This window comes from Acinonyx jubatus, chromosome E1, assembly GCF_027475565.1.
Source record: "Acinonyx jubatus isolate Ajub_Pintada_27869175 chromosome E1, VMU_Ajub_asm_v1.0, whole genome shotgun sequence".
NCBI classification, from domain to species: Eukaryota; Metazoa; Chordata; class Mammalia; order Carnivora; family Felidae; genus Acinonyx; species Acinonyx jubatus.
The window spans coordinates 25,196,506-25,215,423 of record NC_069397.1 but is presented as its reverse complement, the minus strand read 5'-3'; the positions used below and the strand labels follow the sequence as shown (position 1 = coordinate 25,215,423).

At 35.5% G+C, this 18,918-nt stretch overlaps 1 protein-coding gene across 1 annotated transcript in view; it reads right to left on the bottom strand.

Moving 5' to 3' along the window:
* Positions 1-18,918, bottom strand: part of BCAS3 (BCAS3 microtubule associated cell migration factor) — a 606,762-nt gene that overhangs the window by 349,512 nt on the left and 238,332 nt on the right. The window contains exon 17 of the mRNA XM_053211840.1: positions 7,600-7,864. Within this exon, the coding sequence (XP_053067815.1) occupies positions 7,600-7,864 (265 nt within the window). The remainder of the gene's footprint in view (positions 1-7,599; positions 7,865-18,918) is intronic.

Here is an 18,918-nt window from a genome sequence, read left to right as displayed (position 1 = left end):
GTGATCCTGCCAGGTAGGTAATATTAACCCCATTTTATAGATAGAAAATTAAGCACAGGTATTTAAGTAATTTGTTTAAGATTACAGAGTTATGAAATCATGGGGGATAGATTCCACCACAAGTAGTCTGACTCTAGTCCTCCAACTGCCTCCCTGAGCACATTCTAGCTTCATAATGGAGATCATCAAAAAAAGAAGAAACAAAAAGGTAGAACGTAGTAAGCAACAAGAGCATACAGAAGGAGTAAATACATAAAGTTACACATCATAATCTGAGCTGAGATTGAAAAATGCATTGTGTACCAGAAGAAATATGCAGAAAGCAGTTCAGGTGTAGAAATAAGGTATCATACTAGAGAGCAAAGACAAGTCATTGAATTTGCTTGGGGCATAAATAATCATGGAAGAAATGGTTTCTCTATTCATCAAAAATTTACTAACTGGTAAAAGAAATGCTGTTCTCCTAGAGGACTATTTTGTGACCTTTGCCCTTTTCCTTAAAGCTCCCAATACCTGCCACCATCCTCACTTCCTGATTCCATGAAGAAACAAAAGCAGTCTTTTCTTTCCCTCTAACTTCTCCCCATTTTTCTGCTCCCTTTTACATCAGTGCTTCTGGAAAGACTTGTTAATACCAGTCTCCAATTTCCCTCTTCCTGTCTCACCAGAATCCACTCCTATCAGGCTCCTCCCACTCCACCAAACTGCTCTTATCATGGTCACATGTCCTCTACATTACGAAATTTGATGGTATTCTATTGCTTTCTCAGTCCTTTTTTTCTATAAATTATTTTTTTTAATTTTATTTTTAATTTTGTAAAATTCACATCCAAATTAATTAGTATATAGTGCAACAATGATTTCAGGAGTAGATTCCTTAGTGCCCTTACCCATTTAGCCCATTCCCCCTCCCACAAACCCTCCCGTAACCCTCAGTTTGTTCTCCATATTTATGAGTCTCTTCTGTTTTGTCCCCCTCCTTGTTTTCATATTATTTTTGTTTCCCTTCCCTTATGTTCATCGGTTTTGTCTCTTAAAGTCCTCAAATGAGTGAAGTCATATGATATTTGTCTTTCTCTGACTAATTTCACTTAGCATAATATCCTCCAGTTCCATCCATGAAGGTGCAAATGGCAAAATTTCATTCTTTTTGATTGCTGAATAATACTCCATTGTATATATATACCATATCTTCTTTATCCATTCATCCATCGATGGACATTTGGCTCTTTCCATACTTTGGCTATTGTTGATAGCGCTGCTATACACATGGGGGTGCATGTGTCCCTTCGAAACAGCATACCTGTATCCCTTGGATAAATGCCTAGTAGTGCAATTGCTGGGTCGTAGGGTAGTTCTATTTTTAGTTTGTTCAGGAACCTCCATACTGTCTTCCAGAGTGGCTGCACCAGTTTGCATTCCCATCTCAGTCTTTATCTTAAGTGGCCTATCAGCAGAATTTGACACCTGGATCCCTCCCTTTTCTCAGAAAAAAATTTTCTCATTTGACCTCTAGGATTTCTCATATATGGTTTTCCTTCTCTGTTACTAGCTACTTCATGGTGGAGGGCCCAGGTCTCAGTCTTGGGACATCTTTATTTTTTTTTCTTACTCAACTCACTAGGTGATCTCATCCAGCTTTTGGCTTCACCTGTGTCTTCCAAACACTTATCCTCAGTCTAGTCCTTTCCACTGAACTCCAGGCTTGTAGAACCGAATACCCACTTAATATCGCTAGGAGGCCAAAAACACATCTTAAGCTAAACATGTCCGAAACTTCTGATCCTGCCCCTATCCCCAAACCTACTTTAACATTGTGTTCCTCATTTGACATGAAGGCAAACCCGTCCTTCCAGCTGCTCAGGCCAGAAGCCTTACTAGTTACCCTCACTCCTCTCTTTTGTCATACTTGACATAATAAATGCCAGATCCTGTTAACCCTACCATCAAAATGTATCAAGAATAAAATCACTACTCACAATCTCCATTATAAACAACTCAGTCTAAGCCTTTCCTCTCTAACCTGGATTTCTGCAATACTCTCCTAACCAGTCTCACTAGGCTTCTACCCTTGTCACCTAGGACTGTGAATTCTCAATACAAATCTCCATTCTGATCCTACTAAAACACAGTCTTATGTCACTCTTTTTCTCCAAGCTCTTTTCACAGCTTCTCCACCTCACTCTGAGTAAAAGTCAGAGGCTGACATGATCTGACCATATTTCCTCTGTAACCTCATCTTCTAGTATGCACCTTGCACACTGTGCTTCAGCCACACTGTCTTCTTTGCCTTTCCTTGAACACTCTAGGCACACTCCCAGTGCAGGGATTTTACACTGGCTGTTCCTTCTTTCTCAGACATACTCCCCAGATATTTGCATGACTTTCTCCCATACTTCCATCAGACCTTTGTTCAAATGTCATCTTAGTAAGGCCTGTGGGAACCTTTCTAATTTCAAATTAGGATCCTATCCAGGCATCCCCTACTTCCCCTTTCATCCTTTATTTTTCTCCACAGCACACAAAACTATCTACCTATCTACCCATCCATCCATCCATCCATCCATCCATCCATCCATCCATCCTTTTCATTGTTCATATCACTGTACTAAAAAGTCACCTTCATGGAAATAGGGATTTTTCCTCTTTTGTTCACTGCTCTTTTCCTAGGGCTCAGGAACAGTGCCTGGACATAGTAAACATTAATTAACAGTTGTTGAACAAATGAATGTATCTCACAGATGTTAAAATGAAAAGCAATGTTACTATGAATGAGAAGCTCTTCATTCTGACAAGCAATGATTTAAATACTTTTTTTTTTTAAGTTTATTTGTTATCGAGTGACAGAGAGAGACAGAACGTGAGGGGCAGAGAGAGAGGGAGACACAGAATCGGAAGCAGGCTCCAGGCTCTGAGCCATCAGCCCAGAGCCCGACGCGGGGCTCGAACTCATGGACCGCGAGATGATGACCTGAGCTGAAGTCGGACGCTTAACCGACTGAGCCACCCAGGCACCCCTGACAAGCAATGATTTAAATCTAAATTGTTTTTATTAGAACTTCTAAAGATGTTTGAAAACTCCGGCTTGAAGCCTTAGAGTCTACATTTTACCAATACTATGTAAGGTGTCAAAATACAAATACAAACAAGAAAAAGACCCCATCTTCAGCCAACATCAAGGCTAATACAGACTGACACAACATCAAGAGATTTTTAAGACAGGCTTAAAAGATGAAAGGATATTTTTAGCTAAATAGGGATTTAATAGGCATTCAAGGGGGTTATAATTATTTCAAATAGAGAAAAGTATATAATAGGAAAGGTGCCAAGAAATAGACACATGTGGCATATTCAGGGAAACCTAGCTATGGTGGGAGGGACAAGAAGTTGGAAATAAGATGGAACCTTCTCTAATATTCTATAAGAATGAAGAGACACTGAAAGATTTTAAGCAGAAAAGTAGAAGATCATATTTATGGTTAATAAAGGAAATGCTTTTGACAGTCACAAAAGGCTGGAGGCTACTGAAACAGATGAGGTAAGAAATGATGATCAGGGTTTTTTTTTTTTTTTTAATTAATTTATTTATTTTTGAGAGAGAGAGACTGAGAAAGCGAGGAGGGGAAGGACAGAGAGACAGAATGAGAAGGAGAGAGAGAGAATCCCAAGCAGGCTCCACACTATCAGCGCAGAGCCTGAGGCGGGGCTTAAACTCACAAACTGTGAGATCATGACCTGAGCTGAAATCAAGAGTTGGATGCTTAACCGAGTAAGCCACCCAAGCGCCCCAAAGATTAGGTACTCTTAATAATTTTTGTGTCAAGGACTACTTGGGCAGTCTGGGAAAGCTGTGGGCTCTTTTTTGGAATAATACTTACAAATTAATGAAATAAAATAAATAGAATTACAAATTAAAAATTATTTAGAAGCATAGTTATCAATACATTCTAAAAATTAAGTTCTGTATAGCATTATACGTAATAAATATTTAAATCAGTAATATTATTATGTCATAACTTATAACTGCAAAGCAATGATGAGCATAATCAGTATTTCAAAATATGTTCAGTAATTCAAAGCATTTCAAGATACACATATTTTGCATATAATGTGATGTGAAAATATCTGTGTTTCTATTGGTGACAATGTACTACTTGTGACATTGTCCCCAATAAAAACACAGATGTTTTGTCTATATTCAAAATAAAAATAAATGATTAATTTTGGTTAGAAGATAGTAAATACAAAGATGCAATTTCTCCCCATGCATGTTCATGGATCTTAAGTTAAGAACCCTCAGAGAGACTAAGGTCCAGGCAACAAGATCGGAAATGAAAGAGATTATTTAGAGAGAATATATTTCAAATAAATAAACATCCTCTGTTAAGAAAAAAAAAGGCAAATAGATAAAATAATCCTAACCTAAACTGGATTGACTCCAGAGAGTAAAAAGGAAATATCCCTATATCAACTGTTATTTAACAGTTTCCTTTACTTTGCTAAAAAGAGCACACACAAACAACGGTAATACTGCCAAAGCATGATTCATTTTCAAGATGAATCCCTCCCTGTTCAAAGGTTTACATTGTTTTTGACCAGCATCAGACTGTTTATCCACACAAACTGTAAATACATCATTTTTAGAACTATCCAACAACAATGCCCATTTTGTTTTGACATGTAAGATACAAAAAGATCATGGAGAAAAATGACCATCACTCAAAGGTCTATGCTTTACAAATGAGAAATACTACACAGAAATATGGAGTGAAATTTTAACATAATAAGACTTTAGTACATGTTATCAGGAGGAAAATGCCTCCTGAAATTCCTAGCTTTCAAAGGGAATGTTAAGCACAGCAGTACTGTCAAACAGTATAATCTCCTCTCTGAGATGCCTTCTGTTAGCTTCACGCAAAAAAATGAACAGAGCTGTGAAATCAATAAAGCTGAGAGAAAATCATGTATTTTTACTCAGAAATCAAGTATTTCTCTTCAACTATTTGTTCTTTCACAAATGACACATCCTTAATTGATTGGCACATCGCACCCTTCTACAAAAATACACTGAAAGGTATTTGTTCACAGTCATTTAATATCTGCATTCTCTCTTGGACCAGAGATATCTGACGGCAGAGATCACCTTAATTTTTTGTGAACTTTGTAACCAAAGACTGGTGTGTAGTAAGCTTAACAGGGAAGGAAGAACAGGAAGAAAAAAGATGCTCAAAAGATACTCTCTTAAGATGTACAAATATAAGGACTATAAATCCTTCGTCATTTTTTATGATTACTTCTGTTCTTTGGTCAACCTAGCTGCCCCATGTGTACTCTGAATCTCTCTCCATAAAGTGTTTGGTGAAATTTAATTGAAGGAAACTCCTTAACACAAAGAGAAAGGTCCTCAAAGAATCTACACTATGAGGCTAATTATACAACAAAAGTTTAAGTAATTATTTCTGAAGTAAAATTTCTTGCAAATGGCTGAAAATACAAATATCCCATAACTTTCTAAGCTTTTTTTTTTAATTCTAAATGCTTTTCAAAATGACTTCTTGGAGTGATTCTAGAAGATTTTCACATAGGACTGATTCTAAAGATCTTCAACCTTGAAGATCATGGGTCACTAGGTAAATAAACATAAATAACTACTATTCTTATAAAAATAATGGGGCCAAAGTATATAGCATCACCTAAGGAGAAAACGAGGTTCCAAGCTTTTTTGAGTTACAGAATTTCTCCCCGGGATTCTATGTACTTATATGATTTCAGTCTATCTTAAAACTTCCTACAAAAAATATATATCTGGAATTGATTAGGTATTACAAAAGGATACATGTTTAAGCAGAAGCTGAAACAAATAAGGATAAGTATAAAGCCAAGAGAACTTCAGAGGTACTCAAACAACTACTTGCATGCTCATATTCAGCACCACAGCGCTATTCAAAACAGCAAACAGGTGGAAACAACCCAAATGTCGATCAATGGAAGAATAGATAAAATTGGAGTATATACATACAGTGAAATATTACTCGGCCATAAAAAGGAATGAAGTACTGATATATACTATGTGTGGCTGTACCTTGAAAACATTATACCATGTCATATAAGCCAGAAAAAACAATCACATATTATATGATCACATATGGATTATTATATGAAATATCCAGAACAAGTAAATCCACAGAGATGGAAAATAGGCTGGTGGTTGCTAGGGACTTAGTGAGAGAGGAACAGGTAGTAACTGCTTAAAGAATACACGGTGTGTCTTCTTAGGTGAGGAAAACATTTTGGAACTAGTTAGAAGTGGTGGTTCATCATGAGTGTACTAAATGCCATTGAATTCTTAATATTAAATGGTTAATTTTATGTTATGTACATTTCAGATCAATTGAATAAATACAAATTGATTTCTGTAGTGGGGCACCTAGGTGGGTCAGTCAGTTGAACTATTGATTTCAGCTCAGGTCACGATCTCACAGTTCGTGAGTTCGAGCCCCGTGTCGGGCTCTGTGCTGACAGCTAGGAGCCTGGAGCCTGTTTCAGATTCTGTGTCTCCTTCGCTCTCTGCCCCTCCCCCCCCGCTCTCAAAACTAAACATTAAAACATTTTTTAAAAATTGGTTTCTGTAGTAACCATAATCTCTCTGTATAAAATCCTCTATTCTTAAAAATATAAATTGGTCATCTGTCAAGAAGAACCTGCAATGCTCTAGAAAAAGTATCATCTAATATAAACAAATTTTTTTTGCCATTCTAATGGAAATGAAATGGTACAACCACTCCGGTATTATCTACCAAGGTCAAGATGCACATACACACCCAGCATTTCATTAAAAAATGAGAATACATACACACACACACACACAAATGAGAACACATTTGCACCAAGAAACAAGTACAAACATTTCCACTGCATCACTATGTATAATAACCCAACACCAGAAACCTCCCAAATATACATCAACAATAGTAGTAAAAAGGACAAATAAATACATAAAAGCATATTTGTACAATGAAATACCTAAGAGCAATGGAAATAAATGAAGTAAACCTCCATTGAACAACATGAATTAATCTCATAAACATAATCCCACAAGTGTATTTTAAAATAAAATGCATAGAGAGGGAGAGAGCCAAAGCATAAGAGACTCTTAAAAACTGAGAACAAACTGAGGGTTGATGGGGGGTGGGAGGGAGAAGAGGGTGGGTAATGGGTATTGAGGAGGGCACCTTCTGGGATGAGCACTGGGTGTTGTATGGAAACCAATTTGATAATAAATTTCATATTAAAAAAATAAATAAAATGCAAATGCTATTCCAAAATACACATGACTCATGACTATTACTCTCCAACAATGAATATTTCTCAATGAACTAAAAGTTAGTTAGCATGGCAAAAATCACCTTTCCCATATGGAATTCAATTTATTAAATTATTTAATAAATTAAGAATGTCCCAAAATAAGCCTAAGATCTTGTCTTTGTATGAACACATGAGGGGGAAAAATGTTTTAATTATTTTATCCCAGATCTTGACTAGTAAGGATAATGAGAGAAAGATAGTAGGTTCAGTGGAGAGAGAGAAAATTAGGTTTACCATGCAGAGGTGATCCAGAAGGGCTACTTGATAGACCTGGAACAGGGCTACAGCGACCTCCTTGCTTAGATGTCAGTTCTTGTTCTATCTCTTCCAGCCCAGCACTTTTCTGGAAACGGCTCATACGATTCACAACTCGTGGTGACATATGTGTGCGAACACAAGGCTGGCCACCATAAGGGTTGATGGGGAAAACATGGGAAGTCCCCCGGAGTGTACTGACCACAACCCAGCGACAGTCATTGCTGAAGCAGATGTCTTGTACCTGGAAATGGATAGGGAAAAACGCAAAAAGAGAGATTGAAACTATTTGGATTTATCTAGGAGTATCACATACATATCAGCAGATGTGAATAGAAATACTTGCCTTTCTTACCAAATTTACCTAAGATCAAGTATAACTTAAAACTTTTTATTTTACAGACAAGTTTCATGGTGAATATTGATCAAACCACCATATCAGGGATTTGATAAGTTTTAGAGTAGAAAGTTCTGTCCCTTGCAGCACAGAGTGCCAAGTAAAAAAAATCCAGACCTAGGCAGTTTTACCTACAGAGCTACAAAAATATGGGTCAGCTTTATTTCTCTAAATTAATTTTCCCTCTAATAAGCATAAAATAGTAAAAATAAAAACAAACATTATACAATGTAGGTGAAGTTATTAATCCAATCATTCACTGAGCAAATATCTGTTGGGTTCCACGCTAAGCACCAGGAATAAAAAGGTGAATAGGAAATAATCTTTGGGCTCACAGTCTAACAGGAGTTAAAGACATGTGAGAAATTTGTGATAATGTATTATATTAAAAAGCAAAATAAGTGTCTTGTGTACCAGGCACAGTGGTAAGAAAAAGAAAAAGGAAGAAATATATAGTCTCTGTAAGAGGTAAAAAGGAGATGGTGAAGGTGGAGGTATAGGAAAGGCCTGGATTCTGGAAATAAGTTTTGAAGTAGGATATACTTACAAAGAAATAAGAGAAGACACTCCAATTTAGAGATATTCAGATATTCTACATTAGCTATAAATGCAAAAGCATAACACAGAAATGATGAGCAGGTAGTTCAGCATGTCAGAAAAAAAATCAGACTTGGCAAATCCAGAACAAGAGGTGTCTGCGTTTTATTTAAGAAATAGTGCAATCAAGACTTCAGGTTTGGAAGAATGATTATGGGAGTGAAATGCAGGGGAGTGGATTTGCAGCAGGGATGAGGGTGGCTGAAGGAAAATTATGTAAAAGTTCCTTCAACAGTCAGGAACATAGGACCCTTAAGAAAGGTGGAATGCAGAAGAGAAAAGGTCTCAAAGCACTCTAATATCTCCCTCTCTCTCTCTCTCTCTCTCTTTCACACACACACACACACACACACACACACACACACACACACCCCTACACCTCATGTATCTGCAGTGGTTGGCAAACTTTTACAGGTTATCCAGTCTCTATTTTCTGCTATAACTACTCAGCTCTGACCTTCTAGTGTCAAAGTAGCCACAGAAAATATATAAATGAATGAGTGCAACTATGTTCAAAGAAACCTTTATTTGCAACAAGTGGCTGATCACACACTTGATTTAGGGGAAATTAATTACTAATTTATATGACACTTACCAGGCATTGAATACAGAAGTTCAATTATTTTCAAATTAGTAAACCTAATTTACTACTTTCATCTTACTATCAATCTAATGATAACAACTTGAACAAAAATGTCTCCATTTACTTTTCTTCTTAAAAAGAAAATCAAGTAAAATTTAACGTTGTTCTAACCATTTTAAAGCATAGCCTCTAAAAGAAAGGCAAGTTACAGATTGTTAAGATTTTCTGTATTATTGACTAAATGATTAATTTTCCACCATATAAAACTATAGTCAAATAGTGCTTTAAAAAAAAAAGAATTCAAACAAGTAAAAGTATGGTATAATAAAGATAATATGTTTGTAAGTGGAATTTAACATGGAAAATGTATACAGGTATAGACACATAATATATGAATGTGTGGCATAGCATTATAATACGTAAGTAAAACTCCTTCAGCAGTCAGAGAAACCAATACTTTCCAATATATTAGATGTTCAAATAAGTCTAAGTTCAGATTAAAACCATGACTAATATTCCAGAAATATTCTACCAACAAAACCTACAAGTATACATCAAAGTACAAGTCTCTAAAAGAGCCCAGAACCTTGGAAATCAAAAGAAATCTTAGTCATATATATCAAGACAGGATACTTCATTGCTAGGCTATTGCTAGACTAAAATTATCAATACATAGATAAACCCAAAATTCAACCAAACTCCTTTTATTTCAATCACTGCAATATATCCTAATGACATGTTTATGTTTAATGTTAAAAGGACCTCCTGAAATCTGAAAAAATTAACTCCCAAGATTCTAGAGTTATGAATAAAAAGCTAGTCCACAAGTGCTTTACCTCTGCAGTATGCCTACAATAACTTCCAGCTAAACAGACTTACAGAAAAGCAAAAGACAGGGAAGGAGACAAAGAAAAGTATAAACAGCAGAAGCAAGGAAAAGAAAAATAGTTCCAGACAAGTTTAATATTGTAATATGAAATGCATTAACATAAGCCAGAATCAAACATATAAAGAAAAAACACCTGTAGACTTATTGAGTAACTTGTGTTCCATCCACAGGGCAACTAATCCACGTTATCTAAAACCTTTTTCCAGAATACTTTATAATCAAGACCACTTCCTGGTCTGTCCATGAAAAGAAGTTTTCTTCTTTCATTTTAAAAATACTTCTGATATAAAGTGGTGCTAACAATCAGGGTCAAGGCAGGAAGACAGAATTCCACCTAAATGCTTGCTTACAAAAGTGCTATTAAAGAAGTGATTCTGCTCTATGACCTTGAGACACATCAGGATACTTAAATGAACACAGAAGATATTAGCCGTCAAGAGACTTAGAGAAAGTTTAATCCTTTACATAACATAGAAGATAATAAGTCATCTACTCACAAAATGCAAAATAATATAACTGTTGGTCTTATGAAACAAGTTGGGTGGTTTTTCATATATTATTAAAGACAAAAAAGACTATAAAATGGCAAACTAGTAATAAAATGACAACATCAACTGCAGCATTTCTGGACCTCAATTTTGAAATGATATTTCTAATAAAGACTTTCTCTTCACAAAACAGGAAAGCTAGATGGCAGCTATATCTCTGTTTCCATGCTACAGTACTAAATATCATGGCAAGTAACATCAGGCAATTGTTAGAAGCTTAAACTAAACAAGTACAGGTACAAAAAAGTATGGTCCAAACATGTACCCTCAAATTTAGGAAGTAAGCATACTTAGATAATTATTATTTTTAAGGACTATTTACTATACTGAACTCAGGAATTAATCCAATCCAAGCAGATCTGGACAGCAAGAGATATATTGTATGGCTCCTACTTAGCATTTCAAACTGCTATGAAACTAGAGCACAGAATGAATGTGGACTTGAGACAAGTACAGGTTTCTCTCAGAACAGGGGTCAGAAAACTTTTTCCATAAGGGGCCAGAAAGTAAAATTTTAGGCTCTTCAGGCAAGAAAGCAAAACCAAGGATACTATCTAGGTACTGAGAATAACAAGAAAGAAAACAAAATTTGACAAAATTTTTACCAAATATAATTTTTATAATGTAAGTCTACTAATAAGAAGAATGGCATCTGTTTTTTACAGGAGATAATATTTTGTTTATTTAGGGTTCAAAGCCCATAACATTATCATCAAGTAGATCCCAATGCTGATGTTTATAAAAACCATTCTTGGCTCATGAGATGTACAAAAATAGACAGAGGGCCACATATGGCCAATGGACCACAGTTTGCTGACCCATTTTATACCACCACCATGGTAGTAAATGTAAACTTGTCAAATCATCATAAACTTCAAAGCAGAAAGGGCCTTGAAAATCTAAAGTCAAAGTTAAAAACACAGTAAGACCCTCAGGTCAGTATTATTCCTACGGTTTACAAGATACTCCACAGTAAAGAGAGGGAAAACTACACAGAAAGCCTTCCCCATAAGAAGAATCCATGCAAGATATTAGTTAGGAACATGACACCAATGAAATTATAGTTCTTTTCTAAATTCAACAGCCAGCAGACATTCTGTTTTGTCTTCAAGGTGAATAGAGCTGTATTCAATTCAACATTAACCCAAAACTACTGGAGAAAGTCATCTTGGTTGAAAAAAAAAAGTCACACACATATACACATATAAACCCCCAAACCCAGAGACAACTATTTCAAATTATCTTGGACATCTCTTAATGCAAAAATAGATAAGTATGTATAGATATTTATGTGTATATATGTATATATATATCACATAAACACACATATAGATACACAAAGACATGTGAGACATGCACATACACATATAATTTTCATTGGATAAGAGTAACCAATTTGAAATGTAAAATAATCATTAAACTTTAATATTAAAAAAGATAGTGAAAACATATGGAAACAGCACTGTTAAGTATAAAATCTTTACATGTGATTACAGGCTTTCCCTACAGGTAGCACAGAGGAGTAAATGTATCTATCACTTACTAGGTACAGAGCCATGGAAAAGTTAGTTAACAGCTCTCTGCCTTATGGTTCTTCAATTGGTAAAATGAAAACAATAATGCAAGTCTCTGGGGTTTTAGATTTAATGAATTAACATGTAAAGCACTTAGAATAGTGCCTATCATTTATTAAACAATGAACAAAGATGTTTGCTATAATTATCAGAATTACCATAAAAATATATCCCTATTCTGTTCAAACATCTGTTTTCACTGCTAACAACAAGGACTAAACCACTATTATCACTCTAACAGGTTACTACATTAGATTCTTAAATGGATTATTAATTGAGACTACCTACAAGCAACAAGAGACAAAGTAGATAAATTGTACTTATTCAAAATTAAAAACTTTTCTGCAGCAAAGAATACTATTAAAAATTTAAGACAATCCATAGAATATGAGAAAATTTTCCAAATAATATGTCTGATAAAGGTCCAGCATGTAGAATACATAAATAAGTTTTTCAACTCAACAACATAAAGACAAATAATTCAGTTAAAACAAGCAAAAATTTTGAAAAGATATTTTTCCAAAGGTATAGAAATGGCCAAAAGGTACATGAAAAGATGTGCAACATCTTTTTAGTCATTGGGGAAATGTAAATAAAAACCACAATGAGATACCACTTCATACTGAAAAGAATGGCTATTAAAAAAAAAAAAAAGAAAGAAAGTAAGTAAGAAAGAAAAAGTTAGAGAGGGAGGGAGCCAAACCATAAGAGACTCTTAAAAACTGAGAGTAAACTGAGGGTTGATGGGGGGATGGGAGGGAGGGGAAAGTGGGTGATCGGCATTGAGGAGGGCACCTGTTGGGATGAGCACTGGGTGTTGTATGGAAACCAATTTGATAATAAATTTCACATTAAAAAAATAAATAAATAATAAATAATAAATATAAAAATAAACTTCATATTAAAAAAATAAATAAACCTCATTACAGTGGAAAAAAAGATAAAATAACAAGTGTTGATGAGGATGTGGGTAAAGTTGAGCCCTCATTCATTGCTGGGAAAAAAGTAAATGGTGTAGACACTCAGAAAATTCCTGTAAAAGTTAAACATACACTTTCATTCTTAAATACCCAAGAGAACCAAAAACATGTTCAAACAAAAACCTGCACACTAATGTTTACAGCAGTATCCTTAGAGTTCAAAAGTGGAAACAACCCAAATGTCTACCAACTAATAAATGGAAAAAATGTGGTATATCCATACAAGGGAATATTATTCAGCCACAAAATGTAATAAAGTTCTGATACATGCTACAACATGAATGAACTTCTAAAATAGTAGGTAAAATGAGAAAAGGTTACATATTATATGATTCTGTTTATATGAAATGTACAAAATAAGCAGATCCATTGATATAGAAAATAGATTAGCAATTTTCAAGAGCCAGGAAGAAGGGAAGGGGGAATAGTTGCTCATGGGTACCAGGTTTCTTTCTGGGGTGATGAAAATGTTCTAGAATAAACTAGTAGTGATCAATATACCAGTCTGTATACTAAAAAGCACTAAACTGTACACTTTAAAAGGGTGAACTTTATGTATGTGAATTCTGTCTCAGAAAAGCTGTTACTTAAAAAAATGAAAAAACTAACTAGTCAGTTTGCTAAAAGGGAAGTTCTACAGCCTCTTTTTATAGTTGAGGTTTCTTTTAACTGTCGTTTAGCTCTTTGAGATGTCTCTATTATTCTGTGCTCAAAAGAAGATACACAGCTGCTACATAGCCTAAGTTAGCATTTTATCTGTGCCCATCATGGCTCACTTCACATCTGGGGTTGGAGTAAATAAGTGACTACAACATAACATGGGTAAGCAGTATATTCTTATTAAGTGTCCCTCCATTCAGCAAAGAAGTGTGGTATAAAATGATAGAAAAAATCAAGCAAAGAGTAACTAACATAGTCTGGGAATCCTCATTAGATGCTCATTATTATCAATTTTACCAATTTAGAGGCTTTTAAGAATACATATGTCAGAGGCGCCTGGCTGGCTCAGTCAGTTGGGTGTCTAACTAACTCAGGTCATGATTTCAAAGCCTGTGAGTTCGAGCCCTGTGTTGGGCTCTGTGCTGACACCTCAGAGCCTGGAGTCTGTTCCTAATTCTGTGTCTCCGTCTCTCTCTGCCCCCTCCCTGCTTGTGCTCGCTCGCTCTCTCTCTCTCTCTCTCAAAAATAAATAAAAACATTACAATTTTTTTAATTTAAAAAATAAAAATAAAAAAGAATACAAATGTCAAAATTCTTAGCTAATGAGATATGAATTTTGAAAATACAGAGTACTTAATTAAATGTTTTGCAAATTTATACTAAGTTACATAATTTATTTTTGCTAAATGGCTCCTGTGTTATTTGGAATATTGATAACATCTCACAACTGTTTTTTATTGTAATGATGTAAAGTTTGGCTACCAGAAACCATTAGGCTTCTAGAAAACTAATATATTTGTTCCTTAAAATATAATATAGCTATATTCCAGTAAATCTTTGTTTTTTCCAAATTTTTATTTAAATTCTAGTTAGATAACATATAGTGCAATACTGGTTTCAGGAGTAGAACTTAGTGATTCATCACTTACAAATAACACCCAGTGCTCATCATAACAAGTGCCTTCTTAATACCCATCACCCAATTAGCCCATCCCCCACCTACATCCCTCCATCAACCCTCAGTTTATTCTCTATAGTTAAGAGTCTCTTATGGTTTGCCTCCCTCTTCTTTTCCCTCCCCATATGTTCATCTGTTTCCTAAATTCCACATATAAATGAAATCACATGGTATTTGTCTTTCTCTGACTTATTTTGCTTAAAATAATACACTCTAGTTCCATCCATGTCATTGCAAATGGCAAGATTTTATTCTTTTTGATGGCTGAGTAATGGTCCACTGCAGATAAATATCATATCTTCTTTATCCATTCATCAGTTGATGGACACTTGGGCTCTTTCCTAGTTTGGCAATTGTTGGTAATATATTCCAGTAATTCTAATTTATACAAATATTTTTTGAAAATCTAAATTATCCATTTTCAAATATTTTGCTGATTTAATAATCCAAAGCAACAATATATGGAGCAACCAAATCTAATTAGCAGACATATACTTAGAACAATTATGCCCATTTTATCAAAACCAAAAAAAAAAAAAAAAAAAAAAAACTCCATCCCAAATGTATATTTAAGTCATAAAACAGGCTGAATTCAAATTACACATGAAAAAGAGTATTTGAGCTCTAGAATTAAGTGGTACCACATTTAAGCATCTAAGGTATAGAAATCAGCATTTTAAAGGGCTCCAACTTATGCCACAAATTCACCACCAAAACCTAATTAATAACAGCAATGAAAGCATAGGGTGAGTATAATATCCTAAAATCTAAAGCAAAATTTCTCAAACTTTAGTGTGAAAAGAAGTACCTAAGTTATTTGTAAGAAGTGCAGATAATTGGTCCAACCTTCAGAATTATGATTCTGTAGGTACTGGGAGGTGGGAGAGACATAACCAAGAAATTTGCACTTTTGGAACACTCAGATAATGACTCTGATATTGACCTACAGTCTCTAATACGGAGCCAGAAAATAAAGTGGCCAGAAATGGCAGTCCCCCTACTCCCATACCAAACGTTAGAAAGCATTAAAAGATATTTTAAAAAATAACAAAGTAATATCAATGATTGCCCAGGGCATGAATGAGGTAGAATACTGACTGAAAAAAAGATGCAGGAAATTTTCTGAGATGATGAGAATCATCTGTATCTTGATTGTTGTGATGGTTATACATATATGACTAGTAAATGGCAAATCAAGCATTTCCAACATTCTCTCTCTCACCTGACACCTCTACAGATACTTCAGACTTGCCCAGACTAACAGGAAGTGTTGACACAATTATGATCAGTCAGACAAAAGCAGGATACTACTGCAGGATTCTGGGAAAGTATCTCCTTCCCTGATATAAGAAATTAACATCACCAAGGCTGCCAAAACTCCCCATCTTAGTGCCTTGAATTCAGAAATGATACCCACAAGAGTGGCAATTATAAAGCAGTCATGAGGGAAAGAACAAAAAAGTCACAAGGACACTGTTGAACAACTGTACCAAAACTAGCAGCAGCCTTCTTATAACATGACAAAAATAAATCCTAAGTTTTTAAAACCATCAGTAAATATGATTTTCTTTCTGTAGCCAAATATATGCCTAATGATTCAAATATCAAATTGCTTTCCAATTCTCTTAAAAAGAAAAAAGGAAAGAAAACCCAAAAGCAGAACACTTGGATAGAAAGTCTACAATCCAAGAGTATTATTGTTTTTCAGAAGCCTGTAAGAATGGCAGTCAACACTATAAAGATAAGTCCCCCATAGAGCAAAAACTAGCCAGGGTCCAAGCCCTCAGATGTTTATGTTTAATGAAAACTTATAGTAAAATATATAAAAGAAGTTATTTGCTTAAGAATTAATATACAAGTTCTAGACACATTCCCAACACAACATTTCAATAGCTTTTATCCTTCAAAATTAATATAAACTTTCATTTTAAATGCTGTAATTCTTACTATCATGACAAGGTTAATGGCAATAAAAGTTTACTTGGGAATAAGTTGCTTAGAAAGGAAATGTGTTAAATTAGACAGATAATCCCCACAGACCCTCTATCCTATCTGCCCAATTCCCTCTCCCTATCAATTCTTCATAATCATTTATTCAGTAAATATTTATGGAAAGCTTATTACAGGTTTTACACTCTTCTAAAGTGTCACAAATTAAAAAATGAGCTAATGTTAATTAGCAGCATGCAATTATCATCTGAACCAACAACTGCACTCTTGGGCATCCACATCAGAGAAATGAAAACTATGTTCACATAATATATTCATAACAGCCCCAAACTGTAAATGCCAGGTGAATGTAGGTCCACTTACAAAAGGGCAATGTGAGGGAACTGTTCAGTATCTTAATGGACATACAAACCTACATTAAATTGTACAGATCTAAACACACTCATTTACACACACACACACACACACACACACATACACAAATGCACAAATGAGTACAAGTAAATCTAATGAAATGTGAAAAAGATCAGGGATTGTACCAATGTCAATATCCTGGTTGTGATATACTCTAGCTTGCAAAATGTTTACCTTATTGAGATAAAGTGAGCCAAGGGTACATGGGATCTCTTAGTACTATTTCTTACAAGTCCACTTGAATCAACAATTATTTCAATAAAAATCTGAACTGAATAAAAAGTGAATATGATGCCTCACAAACACCACAGAGCCAGCAGTGCTAAATAGCCAGCTCCTGCTGCAATCCGAGCTTGAGTGGAAACAAGGATGAGGGGTGTCCAAAATGCCAAAGGCTGTAGAGATGAAACTCAGCAGTGTTGAGTGGGGGCAGAAAAAAAAGGGGTGGTTATGCCTGGACACTCACTGGATGCTAGCAAGTAGCACTACTGCCCATAGGGAAATAAGTGGCAGAAACACTGGGGAACCAACACTTGGCCAAGTGAGAAAAAAGGCTAACATTTCTGGCTGCCCCCATAGTATCTGCAGGCTAGCCTCCCCTGCCAACAAGACAGAATAATGTGATTGCCTGGCAGCTGTCACTTGAATAACTGACATGTGCACATTAAATACATTAGTCAGTGTTCTGTAGGGAAAAGAATTCCATGTCCTTGTGGGGGTGGGGGAAAATACCCTGGAATGAAATGTAAGCAAAGTTTGCAACAGGGAAGAGAAGCTAAAGTGACCTTGTAGGAATACTCTTGTGCTTCTGTTGATAAATGTGTAACTGGTATTAATGGCTTAATTGATTGTATTTACATGCTTGTAAGTATCAGACGGTATCCTCTGCCATGCAGACTGAAATGATAGTGGGAAAAATGCATGACAGAGTGCCTACTAGGCTTCCAGTTCCTTCCCAATGTTATATAATAGAAACAACAGAATCCCAGTAGGAATAAGTTAGGTAATGACTTAATGGCTGCTGAAGTACTTAAGGTGTTATCCCAGTACAACATCGCCACCTGCCTGATCCAACAACCAAATACACTCCCTTTTTTCAGATGGTAGCTACTAATCTGCTACTAAGTTCTTGTGAATGAACAACTGACCCATGAGGCCTTGTGATTTTTCAAGACTGATATTGGAATGGATCAACTCAAATCTGATAATGAACATGGTGGTAAGGACCCAACAGAGCTTGCTAGTCAAGTGGAAATGGTATGTTCCAGAGTATGTTCCAGCCTGGCCCTAGAAACATCTTGTTTTTACAACTACTTTATCATCTACTCCACTGCCCAAAGCAATGCCACTGGTTTAATAGACCCCTGACTCACAGAGCTTCCTTTAAATGCCTGTGCCTGATTCCCTGATGGCTTGGCTAAGACGAAAACTGATGGTGTCCACTAGCCTATGGCAGCTGTACAACCCCAACAAAAACTCTGGTGGAACAAATGAAGACCAATTAGCACAGTAGGATAATGGAGAGCTGACCTCTGTTTTAATTGAGGGGTCACTATAGCTGTGGGGCATTCATATCCACTTGTTTATATATCATCTATAGATGATTTTGTACTAGATGACAAAGGTGAGTACAGAAAATATATACGATGCAGAGTTTAAATATTTACTATTGGCCTTTACAGAAAAAGTTTGCTGACCCTGCTTTAAACAATACTGTTGACACACTGGCCAAACCTAGTGTGGTCTAC